This window comes from Salmo trutta, chromosome 9 (genome assembly GCF_901001165.1).
Source record: "Salmo trutta chromosome 9, fSalTru1.1, whole genome shotgun sequence".
Lineage (NCBI taxonomy): Eukaryota > Metazoa > Chordata > Actinopteri > Salmoniformes > Salmonidae > Salmo > Salmo trutta.
Window position 1 is genome coordinate 15,640,667 of NC_042965.1, and position 23,489 is coordinate 15,664,155.

At 43.5% G+C, this 23,489-nt stretch overlaps 1 protein-coding gene across 16 annotated transcripts in view; it reads right to left on the bottom strand.

Moving 5' to 3' along the window:
- LOC115200028 (nuclear receptor corepressor 2) overlaps positions 1 to 23,489 on the bottom strand; it is a 151,983-nt gene that overhangs the window by 65,785 nt on the left and 62,709 nt on the right. For 11 of the 16 annotated variants that reach the window (XR_003879465.1, XR_003879464.1, XM_029762688.1 and 8 more), the window contains exons 5-11: positions 19,472 to 19,660; positions 12,982 to 13,098; positions 8,669 to 8,725; positions 7,307 to 7,359; positions 2,532 to 2,598; positions 1,316 to 1,488; positions 982 to 1,078 (exon numbers count right to left, since the gene is read on the bottom strand). Coding sequence is in view for 14 of the 16 variants with exons in the window: in XM_029762688.1 (XP_029618548.1) it covers positions 982 to 1,078; positions 1,316 to 1,488; positions 2,532 to 2,598; positions 7,307 to 7,359; positions 8,669 to 8,725; positions 12,982 to 13,098; positions 19,472 to 19,660 (753 nt within the window). In the remaining 2 variants the exon portion in view is untranslated. The remainder of the gene's footprint in view (positions 1 to 981; positions 1,079 to 1,315; positions 1,489 to 2,531; positions 2,599 to 7,306; positions 7,360 to 8,668; positions 8,726 to 12,981; positions 13,099 to 19,471; positions 19,661 to 23,489) is intronic. The other 5 variants (XM_029762695.1, XM_029762686.1, XM_029762689.1 and 2 more) reach the window with 3 other exon arrangements.

The following is a 23,489-nucleotide window of genomic DNA, read 5'->3' on the forward strand; positions in this document are numbered from 1 at the left end:
CCTGATAAATCCTACCCTCGCAAACCTGTGAACTTTCCTTTGCGGCATATTTCAGATATAAGATAAGCGTTAGGCTGGGTATCAGTCAAGCAAGACCTGATGAGAAGTTTGATATGTGTCCCGGCCTACCATGCAAAGGCACTATGGATTTATATTCCCTGGTTGACACAGATGTGCTCAGGAAAGTGATATCACAACTTAAGACTTCTACCTGCCTATCCCCACCACCTTCAAAACAGTTTTTATTGCATATCTGAAGATTTGCAAGGTATTGTTCATCACTTTGTTCACAGGCGAAGCACAGAAAGAGAATCATGTTTTAATTCACTGGGAATAACAATAACACCAGGTAAAAAAAACCTAGGTATATTTTAGATTCTGAAGTCAATTTCAAATCCCACACTAGGAATGTGACCAAAACAGCTTATTACCACCTGAGGAACATTGCCAAGGTGCATCCGTTTCCCTCTCAGGCTGATACAGAAAGACTCATACATGCTTTTATTACAAGCAGGGTTGACTACTGTAATACTCTCCTGTCTGGTCTACCCAAGAAAGCCATTCGTCAACTGCAAAACATACAGAATGCTGCAGCACGGGTACTGACCCGACAGAAAGCACACATTACACCGGTTTAAAGGTCTCTGCACTGGCTGCCTGTGAGTTTTAGAATTCCTTTTAAGATTCTTCAACTGTTTTTAAATCAATCCATGATTGTGCACCCCAAAGCTGTGGGTGCGAAACTGTGGACATATTTAAAAGAGATCTTTAAAAAAATAAAAAATAAATGTTGCTTTGCTTTTCCATCGGGTGCTTTTTATTTGTTTTTTATTGTTATTCTTTTGTTTTTTATCCTCTTATGTTTGTTGTGCAGTAAACCATTTCATTGTTTTTATTTGTTTTTCTCCTGTGAAGCACATTGTGTTGCATTCCATGTCTGAAATGTGCTGCAGAAATAATGCTTGATTTGGAAGAGCTCACCTCTTGCTCTGATATGCCGTCGATGATCTCAGAGACCTCATGTTCACTGCGGGCTGAAGACGAGGCCAATCCCCCTCCACGCTGCCCCACCCGGCTACTCCCCACCGGGGGAACACAGAGGACATGTCAACACACTGCATGTACAGGAGTGGATATCCTCCTTCTCTGACATCATACACACACACTTCCCTCCATACTGTAACCAAGTAACAACTCAACGTAATCAGACTCTTTAAGTGATTGGAATCACTCCATCTAATGTTTTGACAAATGCAGTAAACTAGACTCCCAATCTAGTATATGAAGGCGCAGGAAGCCCCAGGCCTTGACTCACCTCTGCATGCGCTCCTGCAGCTCCCTCTGCTTGCGGATCTCAGGGAACTGTTTCTCGTAGTACTCGCGCACCTTGCTCTCCTTGGCCCGGCGCCGGGGGTTGTTCTCAATGCGATCCACCTTCTTCTCCCAGGCCTCCATCAACTGGTCATAGCGCTGGCAGAACTTCTGTTCCTGAAGGGGGGGGGGGGGACGGACGGACGGACAGACTTCATACAACCAACTCCTCCAAAATACAAACTGTGTCCCTTTTTGCGCCATGATGTGCTGTGCTTCTGCAGGGACTGAGTCTAACCTTGAGTCATGACCAGAACGGAGCTCCATGTTTTCCCAGCTGCTCGGCGGGGCAGGCTGTAAAGCAGACCATTAACCCTGGAGGAGACACAGCTCTCTGAGGCCTCTTAAAACAGCTGCCCATGTCTTTTCCAGCCTGCGCTCCCCTCTCCAGCCTGGAGCTGGCTGGAACCTCTACTTACACTACACACCATGACTGGTGGATATATGACCCTGCAGCACATGGGCCGGCAAATAGCACCATGGGGCGGTAGGTGTGCCTCTCTATAAATTACAGTTTAGATATGGTTTCTGCATTTAGGGTTAGTGTAACTGTGAAACTATTAAATTATTCCCAATTCTCCTGCTTTGTTGAGGATGTCATTTTTGTGATGTGAAACATGGTTATTACACATAATGTATCCCTGTGGAAATATATTCCACAGGAAAAGTAAGGGCTTGATTTGTGGTAAAGATTTTCTGTCAGGGCGGGTGATTGAGGATGTCTGCCTAACTCTGACATCAGAGCCTGGACGATCGATGGCAGGGTTATTTTTAGCGCCGCCCGCTGCCTTGGTCCTGCTCAATCACTGACACACAGACAGAGCGAGCGAGCAAGCAGTGTCCTGTAGCATCTACCATCTCTGTACCATCTACCACCACCAGACAGGAAGCAGACTTGATGTGACCGAGAAGAAGAAAGTCCTGGGAGAGCTGAATCACAGCGAGACATCTCCTTTATTCCGTTTTTTTACCTTTCATTTTTCAAAAGCCGAAGTAGCTACTGCTACAGTGTTACTAAAGAACAGGCACAAGGGCCCAGAGCTCCTTTCCCTTTAGTCTGTGGATCATGGACACACTTCAAGGAGCTCCTTGGCCCAGTTAACGTCTAGTCATCGGTCATAGAGCAGTCCCAGCAGAGAAGCACACTGTTCTGTACTCACCCACTGCTTACGAGCATGATTTCTCCTCTTGAAGTAAAGAATGAGCTTCTTCCTCATCGCCTGGTTTCTGTGAAGGGTGAAGAAAGGAGAAAGAGGGATACATAGGAAAGATAAATGAAAGGGACAGTAAGACAGAGAAGATTGATAGAAGGAAACAGAGGAAAATCAACAAAGATTTGAATACAATTTTATGGCAGTTTGGGAAAAATGTGTATGTCTAACCCGCAAAGTGTAGCTTACACGTTCTGCTGTCCAGGTATGAACTTTATTACAACCTCCACACACACAGGCACACAATTCCGGTCCCTAAATCGATAAACACTAAATCGTTTCAAAGGGGGGGTGGGGTGGACAGAAAGAGGAGCCAGACTTTTAAAGTTGGTCTGGCCCGGCCCGGGAATGGCGAACCAGCCAGAGTGCTTCAAATAAAGGCCAGGGCAGTAATCTGCTTAGGCAGCTGCTCCATCCGTTCTCTCGGCCATCGGTGAAAGATGACGTTTTATTCCTGTCAGTTGTAAGGTCACGTGCCATCTAATTCACCGTGAGTCACATCAGCTAGGATCCAGGCCCCCAGGTCACAGGCAAGGACAGACAGACAGCAGGAAGTAAGGAAGGCTGTACTAGTGTGTGCGCATGCACGCACGCACACACGTCAAGCAGAAAACAGCACAGAGGCAGTCTAAAGATTCTGTAAGTGGACACGGTGACCTCATCACAACATAAAGACACTGCCATCATCACGTTTCTATATAAACAAACATCTAAACTCATATTAAAATAAACACATACTGAGACCAATATGAACATTGATTCACACACACAAAAATCACTCAGTGTTCATAGACACAATACAGGCGGAGATACTAGATCGAATACAAGACGGACTAAAACAAAACACAGACAGAGTTCTATACTGAGTAATAAGATGATAGAGGTGGACAGGGGAGAAGCAGGCAGTGTGTGTGTGTGTGTGTGTGGTTTGGAGGGGGATGGCTACTGTCTGGGGGCAGGAAGGTCATTCTTCACACCTCCGAGCTGTGACTTCACCAAATTTCCATGCGTGCCACACTCTGCCCACACCGCTCTAACATGTGGGCTGACCTGTGAGTCAGAGATATTTATGCTGTTGTGGAAACCAAAATACCTTTAATGTAAGACTGGGTCATTCCTGTGGCTCAGTTGGTAGAGCATGGTGTTCACAACACCAGTACATGAAATGAAATGTATGTATTCACTACTGTAAGTCACTACTGTAAGTCGCTCTGGATAAGAGCGTCTGCTAAATGACTAAAATGTAAAATGAATGTAATGAGTTGGGAACTGGGGTGGTTGTCCATACTTGACGGCCAGCTTGGATGCTATAGTCACCACACATGCCTGTGTGTGTGTGTGTGTGTGTGTGTGTGTGTGTGTGTGTGTGTGTGTAGCAGAAGCAGTCTAAAGATATTGTAAGATGACATGGTGACCTCTTCATCGAAACATGTTCCTATATAAACAAACAGATTCACTCTCCCACACACTCAGACACGTACAGTACCAGTCAAAAGTTTAGACACACATACTCAATTACAAGGGTTTTCTTTATTTTTACTATTTTCTACATTGTAGAATAATAGTGAAGATATCAAAACTATGAAATAACACATATGGAATCATGTAGTAAAAAGTTTTAAATCAAAATAAACGTTGCACACCCGTGGCATTCTCTCAACCAGCTTCATGAGGTAGTCACCTGGAATGCATTTCAATTAACAGGTGTGCCTTCTTAAAAGTTAATTTGTGGAATTTCTTTCCTTCTTAATGCGTTTTGAGCCAATCAGCTGTGTTGTGACATGGTTGGGCTGCTCTACAGAAGATAGCCCTATTTGGTAAAAGACCAAGTCCATATCATGGCTAGAACAGCTCAAACAAGCAAAGAGAAATGACAGTCCATCATTACTTTAAGACATGAAGGTCAGTCAATATGGAACATGTCAAGAACTTTGAAAGTTTCTTCAAGTGCAGTCGCAAAAACCATCAAGCATTATGATGAAACTGGCTCTCATGAGGACCACCAGGCTCAGAAATTGCAGCCCAAATAAATGCTTCACAGAGTTCAAGTAACAGACATCTCAACATCAACTGTTCAGAGGACACTGTGTGAATCAGGCCTTCACGGTCAAATTTCTGTAAAGAAAGCACTACTAAAGGACACCAATATGAAGAAGAAACTTGCTTTGCCAAGAACCACGAGCAATGGTCATTAGACCGGTGAAAATCTGTCCTTTGGTCTGATGATTCCAAATGTGAGACTTTTGGTTCCAACCACCGTGTCTTTGTGAGACGCAGAGTAGGTGAACGGATGATCTTTGCATATATGGTTCCCACCAAGAAGCATGGAGGAGGAGGAGTAATGGTGCGTTGCTGGTGACACTGTCTGTGATTTATTTAGAATTCAAGGCACACTAAACCAGCATGGCTACCACAGCATTCTGCAGTGATACGCCATTCCATCTGGTTTGCGCTTAGTGGGACTATAATTTGTTTTTCAACAAGACAATGACCCAAAACACACCTCCAGGCATTATGGTTTGGGATGAGTTGGACTGCAGAGTGAAGGAAAAGCAGCCAACAAGTGCTCAGCATATGTGGTTACTCCTTCAAAGCTGTCATCAAGGTAAAGGGTGGCTACTTTGAAGAATGTCAAATTTAAAATTGATTTGATTTGTTTAACACTATTTTGGTTACTACATGATTCCATATGTGTTATTGGACGATATACTCCGAGTGTACAAAACATTAAGAACACCTTCCTTTTATCCTCAGAACAGCCTCAGTTCATCGGGGCATGGACTCTACAAGGTTTCGAAAGCGTTCCACAGGGATGCTGGCCCATGTTGACACCAATGCTTCCCACAGTTGATAACACAAACCGGTGTGCCTGGCCCCTACCACCATAACCCATTCAAAGGCACTTAAATCTTTTGTCTTGCCCATTCACCCTCTGAGTGGCACACATACACAATCCATGTCTCAATTGTCAAGGCTTAAAAATCCTTCTTTAACCTGTCTCCTCCCCTTCATCTACACTGATTGAAGTGGATTTAACAGATGACATCAATAAGGGATCATAGCTTTCACTATGTCATGGAAAGAGCAGGTGATCTTAATGTTTTGTATAGTCAGTGTATGATTAAATCGAATATTAAGATATTTAACATTGATGATGCATCGAAGTGCAAGACTATACTCTATTTGAACTTGACAAATCAAAACCGTGCTGTTTTATCAGCTAGGCTATATCAATATCTTGAAAAATACGTCTAAATGAATTAACTAAGCCTCATTTTCTTGCCATACTAAGATTATTTAATGAGAACGTGACTATTATATCATAAATAAGCACAACTGCACAGTCTGGAATTATCTTGTCATTAACTGTGTTCATCTTTTTTATGCCTCATTTACATATTTTTCAGATTAAAAAAATGTGGTCTTGGAATCAGAAAAATCTTAATTAGATAGGTAGCCTCTTCTGTCATGCTGTAGAAAATTAAATAGCCTTGCGCACCAGAATAATATAATAAACTGATCAAATGAATGCATCATCAACAATCTATTTGACATTGGTAAAGTTCTCTCTTTAATTTCTGCTTCTCTTGCGGAGCGTGGATGTTTAGTGAGTGACCGGGGACATTTTTTGTGCAAAATTTCTGGTTTGACTGGTTTTAAGGACTGTGAAAACGATCCAACATGTTTCTGATAGTACTGTATTTCAGTTCGTCTTGGAATTAATATTATAATAGGCTACATGTGAGGCCTACAGTCAGTGTCCAGACTTCAGTTACTATTCCTGTTCCCATCTGAACTTCAAAAAGGTGCGCAAACCAGGGGGTGCGGCCATGCCCTGCAACCTCGTGCCCCTACTTACGCCGTCTCTGGCTGGCAGGCCAGACCAGGGCTGAAAGATTAAGTCGTATAAGGACAGAGATGGCATTGTGCTCCGGACACCAGATGGTGGAGGGAGAGATTAGCTGCTCTGGTCCGTTTCTAAAGTTTCTTTTGTCCAATACTAAGCGTGTACTGTATTCCTGAGAAATGTAGAGGTGGTGTCCATGAATCCAAGATACTCATCTTTCTTACCAGGGACAGGTGCCAAGGTTATCAAACCGGTTAGGGGCACAAAGAAGTCAATTGTGGTAGATCAAAGCTATTCTGCGGTATTTAACACACACACACACACACACACACACACACACACTCTACTAATTGCTTTGAGGCAATAATACTGATCAAACAGTGCAAGGATCAAACGGAGCGGAGACAGAGTGGCAGTGAGGGTAAGAGGTCAGGAAGTCTGGTGGCATACCATCTAACTCATTCTCCACTGACAACTAAGAGCTAAACCTCAAGCGGCCATTTTACTTAACACATTTGCACTTTCTGCATTACATTTCTAAGTTAAACTTAAGTGAATGATTTTCATTTTATGACTGTATAAAGTCATTTACGCAGAAACATGATCTCAACGGGTTGTCACAGAAAGCACGGTTAAAGAATTGTTTCAGCACATTATCACGGCTATAAAGACTCCATACACGTGGTCGACGCCACGTGATTCCCTTTCTGTGGCCGATTGTTGGGATGGGAATCTCTGGGGCACATGAGGGGCGCAGTAATGGCATTTAGGACCATAGCAATCACACTGAGCCTACAGCGACAGATGACATAGACATAAACACGCACACACACTAACATAAACCCAGTCCCTTTCCCCAGAGGGCGGGCTAACTTACATTTTGATGTTCTCATGGTACTGCTTGGTATCGGAGGGCTGGTTGTACAGAGGCTGGGAGAGAGAAGAAACAGATGAAAAGGTTAGGGGATGCTGCCAGAAGTGAGAATCCTGTTTCACAGCAGCAAGGAACATCAACTCTAGAGGGTTAAACATACCGTTTACAACTTCTACACTACTTCCCTGCACACTGCAAAGTTACTACGCTAAATGCAGCAACGCAATTTACCCATTACATTCTACCTACAAGATGTTGAACAGAGTCTGACATAAGACAAATGTTGTGAATTCATACTGTTTTATACACGTTTTATCAACAAAACCGAGAAAGGTCTGTCAAAAGGTTTTGGCTCACATTGTGTACACGGTTCTCCCCGAAGAATGTAAGTTATTTGTTATCATTTAAGGCAATGTTTTGCTCTAGATTGCTGGAAATGGCAGTTACAGATGTTAAAAAAGGGGAAAATATGTTGAGTTTACCCCCATCCGGACCTCCCCCCCCGGCGTACTCAGCAGTACCACAAAAATTCCTGGGAAAACCCTGGTGTACCACCATTAAATAACTCAACCATTATATTCACTTATTACTGAATATATTATTCATTCAATCAATAGCCCATATAAATCAATGTCTATGAGACAGAGTGAAACAAAGCTCTTTGCTCCATGACAGTATATAACTGTTAATGCTGTGCCAAGCTGACAACGACAAGCAGTGGGCACAACGAGGACATGACACCCTAATTCAGCCCTTCTCAACAGACTGTACAGAGTGAGAACAAAACATATTTTTATTTCCCGACACAAGGGAGCTTAAAAGTTGATTAAACCCATGAATGACAAACACCTTCCAATGAGTCAAACATTTCAATCTGAACTTGTTGTTCTCCACTAGATTTTCAGCTGCTCACGACAAAACTCTTCTAAAGCAAACATTAGGTATTATTGTCAAACCCAAATCAGCTTATAAAGAGCAAGTAAGATGTCTGACTTCCACTGATAATATACAGTACTGTCAGTAAGATCCTCTCTTCCAGACAGCAGCAGCTCATTGATGAAACACTGGCCGTGTCTGGCTCCTAGCCATCAGAGACAGACAGCGGCATCATTCTGCCCGTCCATCTCTCACTCTCATCCCTGAACAGAAGAACGAAACCCACCTCGGCCCTGTCTCCAGGGCCTGCTACACTCCCTGCTACACATGGCCATCTTTCAATTCCGACAAACTCCTCCCCCTTTCTTTCTCCTCCCTCTAACCCTCCTCCCCTGCTACTTGTCCCTCCTCCCTGTGGTCAAATAATAGAAGTTGTTAGATATTTTATTCAGATGACCATTAAGAGGTGAGAAAACAGCAGAGGCTCACCAGTTCTACTCGAGGTCCCAGTCCTTCCAGAATCCAGTGAGCTTCCTCTGCCTTTTTCTGAGGAGAGAACACACAAACATACTCAGCACATATCAACTACAAAGCCTCACGTCTCCCATCACCAAGGCAACGCAGCAGCTTGCTCACTCAATGAATGACGTTTGGATGGGCACTGTGTTCAGCAACTATTTTTAGAGCTTTTAACACAAGGCAAAAACTGGATCCGCTCCCTCTCTCTTCTCCTACCGGAGAAAAGATTACTCACCTCCCGGGCACACACTGAGGGACAGAGAGGTAGAGCGAGAGCAAGCAGGTGAGGGAGAGTGGGGGAAGAAGAGCAAGAGAAAGAGTGAGACACTGGGACAGAGTGCGCACAAGACTGTATGGCTGCAGTGCTTCTCCATAAGGAACATCTGACAAAACAGAGACAAAGATCTCTCCTTTGCAGTGCACTCCGGTTGAGGTTTCACTACACAAGCTTAAGAGATAAAACAGAACTGGTCGGCAGTGATTGTGAAGAAGAGAAGCACAACCCCATCTCTGTACCTCTATCACAGATGACCTCTACTCAGCTGAGCTCTATACATTTATATTTAGCCATGTCACGTGCTGTGTGCAGTGTCCCTGAATGTTGTTCTGGAGGCAGCTCTGCAGAGTGGTCACTAGCTGGCACAGCCACAAAATCTGCTTTTTTTCCCAACCCTAAGCACACTGCCAACTCTAATGCCTAACCCTAACCTTAAATTAAAATCAGAAATGTTGTTTTCATCTAGCCCATCTAGCAGAAATTGCTCAGTTCTTCCTCTAGGGCAAGATGCATGACAAACGTCAACCTGCTGACCTCTCTCTCTGGCTCTGTCGCCCTCTCTCTGGCTCTGTCGCCCTCTCTCTGGCTCTGTCGCCCTCTCTCTGGCTCTGTCGCCCTCTCTCTGGCTCTGTCGCCCTCCCTCTGGCTCTGTCGCCCTCCCTCTGGCTCTGTCGCCCTCCCTCTGGCTCTGTCGCCCTCCCTCTGGCTCTGTCGCCCTCCCTCTGGCTCTGTCGCCCTCCCTCTGGCTCTGTCGCCCTCCCTCTGGCTCTGTCGCCCTCCCTCTGGCTCTGTCGCCCTCCCTCTGGCTCTGTCGCCCTCTGGCTCTGTCGCCCTCTGGCTCTGTCGCCCTCTGGCTCTGTCGCCCTCTGGCTCTGTCGCCCTCTGGCTCTGTCGCCCTCTGGCTCTGTCGCCCTCTGGCTCTGTCGCCCTCTCTCTCCCTCCCCCCCATGGTCGTACTTTTTTTCTTTCTTCCTTCCTTTCTTTCCGATGCTTCCTCATCATAGAGAAGGCGTAACATTCTGCAGATGACTAATATAACTTTTTTTTAAAGGACTGTTTAATGAACAGCAATTAACAAGGCTTTAATCCTGAGTGAGAGAAGAGGGAGAACTGGAAACGTCTCTACATGTTGCCATTTGCTGATTAGGACTGTTCCCATTATGTCCACCATATTGTACTGATAAAGACCTGCAATGCAGCCTATACATCTGCCATAAATTGTATTTGTCAGATTAAGGACATCAAAGACTATACTCAAGGGCATTAGCAACAAAGGGGATAAAGGTGTAAACTAAATGAAGAGGGGTAATGACAACACCGTGTTGATCAACATGGAGCTTTGACATGCTACAGTTCCTCCTCAAATCCATCTCAACCAATGACATCTGACATGAGATGACCAGTGATTGTGAGTGAGGCCAGTCCATTTCCAACATGCCCCCTAACGCTTAGACAGGAGGACTGGCACTTGAACAGAAAACTAACTGCGCTGCTCTTTCCCAACAGAAGTCAAAGAAGCATTTTCCGTCTAAAGAAAATTGAAATATTGGTTACATCATAATATATACGAAATTGGGCAGTAATTTCTGCAATAAAATGCAAATTAATTACTTAAAAATCATACAATGTGATTTCCTGGATTTTTATTTTCGATTCTGTCTCTCACAGTTGAAGTGTACCTATGATAAAAATGTGACTTCTACATGCTTTGTAAGTAGCAAAACCTGCAAAATCGGCAGTGTATCAAATACTTGTTCTCCCCACTGTATATACAGGGAGTATCAGTACCATATCAATGTGGAGCTATATACAGGGAGTACCCGTACCAGATCAATGTGGAGCTATATACAGGGAGTACCAGTACCAGATCAATGTGGAGCTATATATAGGGAGTACCAGTACCAGATCAATGTGGAGCTATATACAGGGAGTACCAGTACCATATCAATGTGAAGCTATATACAGGGAGTACCAGTACCAGAGCAATGTGGAGCTATATACAGGGAGTACCAGTACCAGATCAATGTGGAGCTATATACAGGGAGTACCAGTACCAGATCAATGTGGAGCTATATACAGGGAGTACCAGTACCAGATCAATGTGGATCTATATACAGGGAGTACCAGTACCAGATCAATGTGGATCTATATACAGGGAGTACCAGATCTATGTGGAGCTATATACAGGGAGTACCAGTACCAGATCAATGTGGAGCTATATACAGGGAGTACCAGTACCAGATCAATGTGGAGCTATATACAGGGAGTACCAGTACCAGATCAATGTGGAGCTATATACAGGGAGTACCAGATCAATGTGGAACTATATACAGGGAGTATCAGTATCAGTATCGCATTGGGATAGGGTGCCTCTTACTGGCCCTCCAACACCACTTCCAACAGCATCTGGTCTCTCATCCAGAGACTGACCAGGACCAACCTTGCTTCGCTTCAGAAGAAAGCCAGCAGTGGGATGCAGGGTGGTATGCTGCTGGACATACAGGGGACCATCTGGAGTCTGTATGATGAGTGGGAGAAGACCCCCTACAACGATATACCATTACAATCTACACAATCATTTTTATACAGTTTTGTGTATGCATGGAGCAGTGCTCACCACTAGGTGGACTAAGAGTATTGGAAATGAATGTTTTAACTACTACTACATAATATCCTACTCATCAAAACAAACTACATTGGTAGACGTAAACCTGTATGACATTTTTACATTACATTATTTAAAAAAAAATTAAAGACAAAAAAAAGAAAATGCTTCACCTGCTAAATGATGCTGACGTTTGGCAGACTACACAATCAGACAGGAGGACTTTGCCTGGTATTTCAATATTACTGGGAGGCTAATGGATGAATACCTTCTAATGCAGCCTTTCCACCTCTCTACTGACAGTAGAATTTGACGGTGCTGTCGAGCCAAGTAATAGCAATGACAGAGCTCAGAGTTTTATCTCTTCACAGAATATCAATCATGGTCATAGCAACAAAAACACGTTCCATGTGCCCTTCAAACTGTTAATTAAGTTCTCAAACAGCAGGATTCCTATTTTTCGAGGGAGAAGCCGAGTGACAGTATACCATACTAGTGTTTCATCATCAAAGAGCTGTCAGAGACTTTCTCTGCACTTCATCCAGATGCTCCCACTCTACTTCCTCCACAGCTTCCGTCTCAATCTCAACCCATTACTGTGACACCAAAAAGACCACCTAAAATCCAATCAAATAATACAATTTCAGACAGCAACATTCCTTCAAAATGAGTGCGTTTTAGTAATGGTTTTGCTCATTATCTTAGATCACCATCACGCCAACAACTAAAGGCCATAATGATGATGGTTGGTTACATGCACACAATTAGATTGTGGATAGTCAGATTCATTTAATAGTTTAAAATGTTTAGATGCTTTGCAAGAAGATCACATTCCCTAATAATCCTGTTCACACGGACACATCTGAAATCAGGCTACCTGACGGGACTTGTGCAGGAAATCCCCAATCAAAATAAACATTCTATAAACGTAATGTAAAATAACCGTGTTATTTTTGTGAAGCCTACTTGATTCAGAGTTGGGACATACAAACTTTATATGTGAAAACTATTTCTAAGAAGCATACTGTCAGAATTCACTTCACAAGCGCAGATCAAAAACACCGCCGGAACGCCGATTAAGCTGTTTACATGTACTAATAATTCTAAAGATTTCTCAGAAAACCAGCTGTTTTAATCGGTTTATGCCTACGTCGATTTTGACCTTAGGCTGATTAAGATAAGCACGACTATTGCCATAATCAGTTGATTTTCGAATTATTGGGGTGCATGTAAATGTACTCAATGAGACACAGGGGAGAGCTTGCTATGTGTATTCTAACATTAGCCAACAGTGAGGTTATTAGCACTGATTACAGCAATTCCAGCCCCAAGCACTGATTGAGATGCAGATAATTACACAGAGAGAAAGCAGTAAGTGTGTGTGTGTACGATGGTACTGACCCTGTTTTCATCGTAGATGATCTGCACCAGGCTACGGTGCTTGGCCTCGCTGGGCGGAGGGGAGATCATGGACCGCTCCGGCTCCTGGGGCTTTGCTGCCTCCTCCTCCAGCTGTTGCTACAGGTCACAAACACACACACACTCAGGGTTACTGGTGAACAGTGTGCAGACAAGATGTCCCTTTAAATCAGATTGGGAGAGAAGAACATGCAAGAGAAAGATGACAGATAAAAGGTTATCATTACAAGCCCTGAACAAAGGCAAAAGGCCCGATCCTGCAGCACCTTTGTGCTTCTCTGTTTCCGTGGAGAAAGGTTACTCAAGTAGTGTGTAGCTCCTCCCCCTCTTGCTCCTCATCTCCAGCAGTGATGAGCCTAACTGTCCTATTAACTGTAAATAGCTTAACACTTGAACATCCTGTTTAAAAAAAATAAAAAAACAGATAAAAGAACACCTTACTGCACAAAGTGGACTGTGAAGCGATGCAGCCATTTTATATATCTTGTGTTGTAATTTGCACTGTACTATATATTAAACCTAAATAGTGTGTATGTACTGATATGTAGGCTGTGTGACGTTTTAAATCTATGCATTTCGGTCCATGACTAAGAATGTTCTGTACTATGTATCATGTCCTGTTTCATGTGGACCACAGGAAGAGTAGCTGAAGCTTTTGCAGCGGCTAATGGGGATCCTTATCAATACCAAATAGGACAACGGTCACTGATGTTTCATTTTGTAAATAAAACAAATCTGAAGAAAAAAAGCTACATCCTCCACCCCTAACTTTTCCTAAATATTGGTACATTATAAAATTGTGACAACTGAGCAATCACAAACAGAAATGTATTTAGAGGCTGTTTCCCTGTTGTTGTTTTTACAGCGATTACTACCTTAAGGGGCCAAGACAAAATCTGCTGCTTTCCTCACTGAATGAATGACGTCAACGGATGAATGGGGGCGACAGAAACCCGAAACTGACCATTGAGACGTGACTTCCCAGTTGAATTTAAATGGACTGAATGTTGAGCGTGAGGAAGGTGATTGAATTTGAATGATCAAATGTGGGGTCTTCATCTGATTCTGACGTTGACTTTGAGCCTCCCATGCCTGAGCCTGTGAGAAGCTGTAACTGGACTGTATTACTTACTATAAACTCTTTTACTAGTCAAATCTAAAAATACAATTGATCAGATGTATAACACTAATGTTTTTATTGGAAGGGAAACAAAATAGGCTATACATGTTGCAGTAAGCCTTTGTAGAATAATACAAAACAGATCCCTGGCTCTATCCAAACAAATGACTCGTTTTAATATATCTTTTCATGAACATATATCCACGAATAGCCGATTTCGTCATGCAAATCATCCTTTACAATTGTTTATGCACAATTTATTAAGCGTTGGTGCCTTGTGGGTTGCTATGAATCTGATGTGTATGCTCAAGGGGATGCCCGACAACATTCTCAAGCGGGTACTTATAGGCTGAAAGGCCCATCGGTTCTAGTGTTAACCCTCTGATTAACTGGACCCAGGGGAGTTAACTTACCACCACAGAGATCCTATTAAATTACAGTATTCTAATTCTGTTTACCACAACATGGAGTAAACAAAGCCAGGGCCGGCCCCATGCCAGAGAAGAGAGCGAGTAAAGGTAGGACTGAGAAGACAAAGCATTTGGGGGCGATTCCACACCAGTGGGAGCGGAACATATTTTTGGTATCTCAGAATGTTCTGGCAATTCCCACATAGAAACTTCATTGGAAACAAGGCGTTTTTAAATTCCTTTTCACATTTGAATCACAAACCATTTGAGAAAATCGTGATGAAAGAGGCCATTTTAGGCCCTTTTTAGACCTATACGCTTCCAGTATAAGCCTATGATCTGTAAACTGTACATGATACAGAACATCTTGGTGTAATTATACTCCTTATAGTGTGCTCTGGGTCAGAAATATAGAGTATGCTTTGATTCTGAAGGGGTGGGGTAATCACATTCATTTATTAAACATAAAAAATATGAATCTCAAAATGACCCTTTATTTATTTGGTTCATTTTAAGACATATTGTTTGGAACAATATACTTGTTACAATATACAATATACAAATTTCCCGAATGGGCTCTCTGCTAATTCTGAAGGTATGATCAATTTTATCAGCACCACCAACACAGTGAATGGGAAAATGGATTCAAAGAGAACTCCCTCTGCTGGTTACTTGCTGAACTTGCAATTCTAAAGGAGGGCTATGATTGGTTAATGGCCTAAAGTGTCCATTTTTATGTATAAAATGGGTCATATCATTAAAAGTACCACAGAGTCCATTCTGGAAATATGACATGTTTGTAGAGTAAAATATATATATTTTTAAATAAGCAAAAACCAAAAAGGGTAGTTGAGATATTAATATTTTTTAGGAATGTGAAAATGTGTATTTCAGAATCCAGACCTACTTCCTTTTTGAGAGAACACTACGGAGTATATTAACACCTATATGTTGTCTGTATCATGTACGGTTCACAGATCAGTGTCTTACTGGAAGCATGTATAGGTCTAAAAAGGGCCTACTATTGCAAATGTCATCATGAATTGCACAAAAATTGCTTGTGATACAAATGTAAAAAGCATGTTAAACATCTTTCCTCCCAGTTAAGCTCCTATGTAACAATTGCCAAAACATAGTCAAAGCAATGGCACAGTGGTCATGGCAGCGTCCATTGAACTGATCCATTACGTTCACAACGTGTATTAAGTGGTGACATTATGGACTCCTCGGTGCAAAGGCACAATCGTAGATCACCAATAACTGACATAACGGTTGATTACATCTTCAAGTAACATTTCTGAAGTGGAATAAATGTATGATGCTCCAATAAACAGAATAGGTAAGTAGGAATAATAAGACATTTGGCATAAACAGACTAGGGGCAGTGTTGGTTGTATGTGGCTGCAGGTCTGTTAGTGGCCCAGCCAGGGGTGTTAGTGAAGCAGCTTCACTGGGAGCTGGGACTCCCTGTCAGTGTGCTGCCTGCTGTGCTGGGAGGTGATCTACACTAGAGCCAGTCCCCTTCTTCCCTCCCTTCCCCTGAAAGAGGCCAGGGGCTCAGCAGGGGGAGAGAAAGCTGGCCCTGGGCCCCCAGAGGATCCACAGCAGAATGGCGCGTGATGGATCATCCTGTGCCCCAATCGGGCTGGATAAGCATCTGGGGAGGAAAACAAACATTCGCAGAACCCCCTTCTCTTCCTAAACCCACCATGGAGTAAAATAAAATAAACTAGCCGTCCTGAGCCTGGCTGACACAACACAGGCTGGCTGTAACCTGATCCCCAGCCCCACACTCTGCCAGAACTCTTTAAATAAAGTTTTACCACACTACTTAATTGCTCCAGATGTTTTAATGCTTGGAAAGCTGTGTGGAGGAAAGCACTATGGCAGGGGGAGGGGGGGGTGAATAGTTAAAAAAAGAAAACATCCATTAAAAAAAAACAGAGCGTGTGTTGAGGGAAGGGGAGGGGGGGTTTGATTTATTTTTCTAGGTAGCAGAGCTTACTCTCTCAATCATTCACTGGGCCTCACCACGCTCGCTCTCTTCTCTGCTGCCGCCCACCGCAGCCCATCCCTCCTCCGCTGGCTCGATTTTTTCAAACTTATGGGCTATTCACAATAAATAAATTAAATTAAATATATATAGAGAGAGAGAAATAAATACGCTTTGTTGTACAATTAAAAAGGTCAAATACACTGCAAACAGTCAGCAATAATCTAATGAATTTAGGGGTTATGAAGATATACCTAGGCTAAATATAAGCCTTCCACAACCATTAACCTGCTTCCTGCAATAATCACTGATCTGGCTTTTAAGTCGGTCTATGAAAATGACCTTTTTTATAAATAGAAATGACCAGAACCATGCCTAATGCACATTCACTAATAATGACTAACTTGTAGCAGGCATTAGGCTAGAGAGAATTAACACAGGTCTCATGAACAAGCTCTCAAGCACAAGTCCACATGTTAGTGAGTAGCCAGCTTTAGATTTCCAGTTTAACCAACTTGGATCTATTTGCTAGCTAACAAAATATAACAGTTGAGTTGTTATGAACACACCCTTCTGTCCTTCAACTGTTTGAACAGCATGCTAGCTATCCACTTTGTTCAAATGTTGAAATCAAGTGGCATACCTCATTTCTCAGAACGAGAATGAGTTGCCAATTCCTTTTATAACCGTTTTATGCTTATTGCACAATTATAAAACAGACTGGACAGCTAGTATAACAGTCTTTGGCTAAAATGATATTAGCGGTACTTGAATGTGTGCGACAAACTGAGCATTCATTTTCCCGAATCCATGTTCATTGATACGGTCGTTTTAGTAGTTTCTGCTTTGTGCGTAATTTGAGTAGTTGAACCATAAAGGGTATTGTTAGATAAAGGTTAACTTCTCCTCTACTACAGTAAAATAATGTCTCAATGTGTTTCGGTGTCCATAGGACCCATTCTGTTGGACCAAACCTCAAATGCAAATAGCGAGTTGAAACCACTTGTCAGAGAGGAAGAAGTGATCTCTCCTCTTTGTTATTGTGAGCGACAGGGGCTTGGTGTGTGTAAACCATAGAGGAAGAGGCAAAGCGAGAGGTTTCACTCTCACTAAAATCCATCCAAAATAAGCCCAACGCGTTTTTATGTCCTTATTTTGGACCTAAGCTTGTCACCTGCCTTCCCGCCTTTGGGACAATGAATCACATTATTAGGGAGGAGACATGTGCATGTCGTCATTATATACAGATCTCTGGTGTAAATGGGAAGGTGCACACAGCACAGAAGGCGCAAAGGAGACGAGACCTAAAAGACAACATTAGAACAAGCAGACAAACTCTCATTAAAAAAAAAATACATTCTTGAGATAGAGGCATTTGGAATATTGGGCAAAAACGAAATAGAATTAATCAAATGAATTGGATATATCACCTAGCCCTACCCTTTCCCCTCCCACAGCGGGTCATGTCATGGGTGGCAGGTGGCCTAGATTTAAGAAGAAGCATGTTGAGTGCCAGCCAGAGAAGAGACGTGAGATGGGTAGGGAAGGCTGGAGATATCGGCACGCTTGCGTAGAGTGGATGGTCTAGGGTGGTGGGGGTTGGGTGGTGGAGCGAGGCCTGTGACTAATTCTATAAAACATGATGTGGCAGGCAGCCAAGAGGGAGACGGCGAGGAAGGAATACGAGTGGTTAAACAGTCACAAAACCTCCGCCATAATCCTCCTCTCCCCCGGGGGGAGCTGTTATTTATGGCTTGTGGATTTTTTTTTACCTACATTTCTCCTAAAAAAGGAAGAGAGGAGAAAGTTAAAGGAGAAGAGAAAGTAACTGCCATGAAGCAGAGCACTATGGCAGGCTGAGTGAGCCCTAACTACAGTAGTAGCTCAGTACAATAATTACAGCAATATAAGCCATGTCTGGGCTCAAGGCTTTACTGTGTGAAAACCCACTGAAGACAGGCAATGAGAGGGATAATGGATTTAACCACAGATGGGAGCATTTTCAGGAAGACTGCTGGAACTGTCAGAGAACAAGCTGACAGTAAACACACAGTGTAGGCCACGCACTGTCAAAGAAACATTCAGGCTCAATGAGAAATAATGACACGGATAGACACTTAGGTCATCCTTAGAAGATAAAGTATATAGATCCTGTCTCAGCCTCCAGTATTTATGCTGCAATAGTTTGTGTGTCGGGGGGCTAGGGTCAGTCTGTTATATCTGGAGTATTTCTCCTGTCTTATCCGGTGTCCTGTGTGAATTTAAGTATGCTCCCTCTAATTCTCTCTCTCTTTCTCCTCTCTTATCTGGGGGACCTGGGCCCTAGGACCATGCCTCAGGACTACCTGGCCTGATGAATCCTTGCTGTCCCCAGTCCACCTGGTTATGCTGCTACTCCAGTTTCAACTGTTCTGCCTGCGGCTGTGGAACCCTGACCTGTTTACCGGACGTGCTACCGTGTCCCGGACGTGCTGTTTTTGACTCTCTCTCTCTACCGCACCTGCTGTCTCTAACTCTGAATGATCGGCTATGAAAAGCCAACTGACATTTACTCCTGAGGTGCTGACTTGTTGCACCCTCTACAACCACTGTGATTATTATTATCTGACCCTGCTGGTCATCTATGAACGTTTGAACATCTTGGCCATGTTCTGTTATAATCTCCACCCAGCACCCCTCAGAGCCTGGTTCCTCTCTAGGTTTCTTCCTAGGTTCTGGCCTTTCTAGGGAGTTTTTCCTAGCCACCGTGTTACTACATCTGCATTGCTTAGGCTGGTGTAAAAAGGTCTTTATAAATACATTTGATTGACTGATTGATTGATTGAGATACCTGACTGCACTTGGTACCAAATCAAAAACCATTATCTAAACACAGTCTCATAATTACAAACAGACAAGCACCAAACAAACCGTAGTGAAGAGGACCTATAACCCATGGTTGTACGGTACCTGTACCTGTTTCTTGCGTAGCTTGCAGATCTGTTGCTCCACCATCGTAATCTCCCGGTCCACACGATCCATGTTCTGGATGAGCTCCTCCTTGGAGAAGCGGGCGGGCACCAGGTCCAGATCAGGGTCCATCTGGGCCGGGCTTACGGGGGAGATGGGCTCCAGCTTCCCCATGGAGCTGCCCCGGTCCTGGAGGGAGAAAGAGGTGACATTGAGTAGTGGTTCCCAAACTTGGGGGCGGGGCGCGAGGGGTTCAAGAGTAAGTTTAAAGCCGGACTGTGTGTCCCTCCCCCGCAGAAAAAGGAACTCAGTCCGGCTTTAAACTTACTCCTGAAAGTTGTAATAGTAGAATACAAAAGGTGCAATTTCAAAATTGGGCAGTGCATCATCAGTTCCTCTTGTCATGTTAGTCATTGCATAACTTAGAGAGCCATGTATAACTTGTCAGAAATGTCCAGATCAACTAGCCCATGTCAGCTAACGTTTTTATTTAGTTTTTTGTTTGCCAATAGATATTGGTGTAATTGTTTTGTCACTCAAATATCACATGAATACACAGACATGGCAAAATGTATAGAATTGCAAGAAAATTTGCTTTGAAACTACATGTTCTTTGCACCGATGACAAAATGTGTAGAATTGCAGGAAATAAGCCTTAAACCTGCTGAATTTTCTTCACCAATAAGAGGGGTCTGAACAGTTTGTCATGAACAGTGCTTGTGCCCACAGAATTACATGTGTGATGTTCCGCAATACTGGAAAGGGGGCCCTGAGGGGAAAAGGTATGGGAACCCCTGACAGAGGATGTTAACTCATCAGTTTATATGTGTTTCACAATACCAACACTGTTTACTTAGTCCATTATGCATATTATCAGGTTGCTTGGCAAACAGAATACAAAGTATACAGTTAAAACGTGAACTTCTAGAAAGGCCTGAACACAGATGGATGCAAATAGATGGATCCATTCCTATGTTTAGATTGCAGCCATCGATTAGACAGCAACACTAAAAACTGGCCCAGCCAAATTCAGTAACTGGTTTAGAGGCAACAATGACATGCTGCATCTCTGTCTCGGTCTTTCTCTCTCCCTCTCCCCTCTGTGTGTAGTCTGTGACATGGTTTACTCCGATAGACACGTGATCTAAACACCCTGGTTACATCTCCTTTGGGAAGGCAGTGGCATGCTATGATAATGAAGTCCTCTGGGTAATAAAAACCTGTGTCAGTGTCTCAGTTACTAGACCACACTAACGAATATTAAATCAGACTACAACCAGGTATATTCTAAGAACACGGAACCTGGCTCTGTGAGGATTTTTGGTTTGATTTGACAGATGAAATACACAGTTCCAAGGACTTTCCCGGGGGGATCCCTTCTGTACATAGAACTGAATGGATGGGCTGAGTTGTACCTTGGATCCAGAGATACCCACTTAGCTGCATAGTCTAGTGCAGGGATCATCAACTAGATTCAGCCACTGGCCGATTTTATCTAGAGCGTATGGTCAGGGGGCTGAAACATAATTACAAATAATTTGGAGACTGCAAATTGACCGCAAGAAGCCCAAACAGATATAATATTACCTAAAAAAAAGTCATTTCCAACCTTGTTTACATTTGTATACGTTCACATACACTAAATGACCAAAAGTATGCGGACATCTGTACGTCAAACATCTTTGATTTTACACTGCTGCTACTCGCTGTTTATTATCTATGCAAAGTCACTTCACCCCTACCTACATGTACAAATTACCTTGACTAACCTGTAACCCCGCACATTGACTCTGTACCCCCTGTATATAGCCTCGTTATTGTTATTTTATTGTGTTAGTCTTTATTATTTTTTACTTTAGTTTATTTAGTAAATATTTTCTTAACTCTTTAGGGATAGGGGGCAGCATTTGGAAGTTTGGATGAAAAGCATGCCCCGAGTAAACTGCCTGTTACTCAGGCCCAGAAGCTAGAATATGCATATAATAAGTAGATTTGGATAGAAAACACTCTGAAGTTTCTAAAACTGTTTGAATGATGTCTGTGAGTATAACAGAACTCATATGGGAGGCGAAAACCTGAGAAAAATCCAACCAGGAAGTGGGAAATCTGAGGTTTGTAGTTTTTCAAGTGATTGCCTATCCAATATACAGTGTCTGTGGGGTCATATTGCACTTCCTAAAGCTTCCACTAGATGTCAACAGTTTTAGAACGTTGTTTCAGGCTTCTACTGTGAAGGGGGAGCGAATAAGAGCTGTTTGAACCAGTGGTCTGGTTGAAAGCCTTTAGTTTAGTCACGCGCGCAGCCGTGGGCATGAGCTCCGTTCCCTTTCATTTCTAAAGACAAAGGAATTGTCCGGTTGGAATATTATTGAAGATTTATGATAAAAGCATCCTAAATATTGATTCTATACATCGTTTGACATGTTTCTACAAACTGTAATGGAACTTTTTTGACTTTTCGTCTGGACTTAGTGCCGGCACCTTGTGCATTTGGAATAGTGAGCTAAACGCGAACAAAAAGGAGGTATTTGGACATAAAGATGAACTTTATCGAACATTTATTGTGGAACTGGGATTCCTGGGAGTGCATTCCGATGAAGATCAAAGGTAAGTGAATATTTACAACGCTATTTCTGACTCCACAACATGGCGGGTATCTGTATGGCTTGTTTTGGTGGCTGAGCGCTGTACTCAGATTATTGCATGGTGTGCTTTTGCCGTAAAGCTTTTTTGAAATCTGACACAGCAGTTGCATTAAGGAAAAGTTTATCTTTAATATACTGCTCAAAAACATAAAGGGAATACTTAAACAACACAATGTAACTCCAAGTCAATCACACTTCTGTGAAATCAAACTGTCCACTTAGGAAGCAACACTGATTGACAATAAATTGCACATGCTGTTGTGCAAATGGAATAGACAACAGGTGGAAATTATAGGCAATTAGCAAGACACCCCCAATAAAGGAGTGGTTCAGCAGGTGGTGACCACAGACCACTTCTCAGTTCCTATGCTTCCTGGCTGATGTTTTGGTCACTTTTGAATGCTGGCGGTGCTTTCACTCTAGTGGTAGCATGAGACGGAGTCTACAACCCACACAAGTGGCTCAGGTAGTGCAGCTCATCCAGGATGGCACATCAATGCGAGCTGTGGCAAGAAGGTTTGCTGTGTCTGTCAGCGTAGTGTCCAGAGCATGGATGCGCTACCAGGAGACAGGCCAGTACATCAGGAGACATGGAGGAGGCCGTAGGAGGGCAACAACCCAGCAGCAGGACCGCTACCTCCGCCTTTGTGCAAGGAGGAGCAGGAGGAGCACTGCCAGAGCCCTGCAAAATGACCTCCAGCAGGCCACAAATGTGCATGTGTCTGCTCAAACGGTCAGAAACAGACTTCATGAGGGTGGTATGAGGGCCCGACGTCCACAGGTGGGGGTTGTGCTTACAGCCCAACACCGTGCAGGGTGTTTGGCATTTGCTAGAGAACACCAAGATTGGCAAATTCGCCACTGGCACCTTGTGCTCTTCACAGATGAAAGAAGGTTCACACTGAGCACATGTGGCAGACGTGACAGAGTCTGGAGACGCCGTGGAGAACGTTCTGCTGCCTGCAACATCCTCCAGCATGACCGGTTTGGCGGTGGGTCAGTCATGGTGTGGGGTGGCATTTCTTTGGGGGGGCGCACAGCCCTCCATGTGCTCGCCAGAGGTAGCCTGACTGCCATTAGGTACCGAGATGAGATCCTCAGACCCCTTGTGAGACCATATGCTGGTGCGGTTGGCCCTGGGTTCCTCCTAATGCAAGACAATGCTAGACCTCATGTGGCTGGAGTGTGTCAGCAGTTCCTGCAAGAGGAAGGCATTGATGCTACGGACTGGCCCGCACGTTCCCCAGACCTGAATCCAATTGAGCACATCTGGGACATCATGTCTCACTCCATCCACCAACGCCACATTGCACCACAGACTGTCCAGGAGTTGGCGGATGCTTTAGTCCAGGTCTGGGAGGAGATCGCTCAGG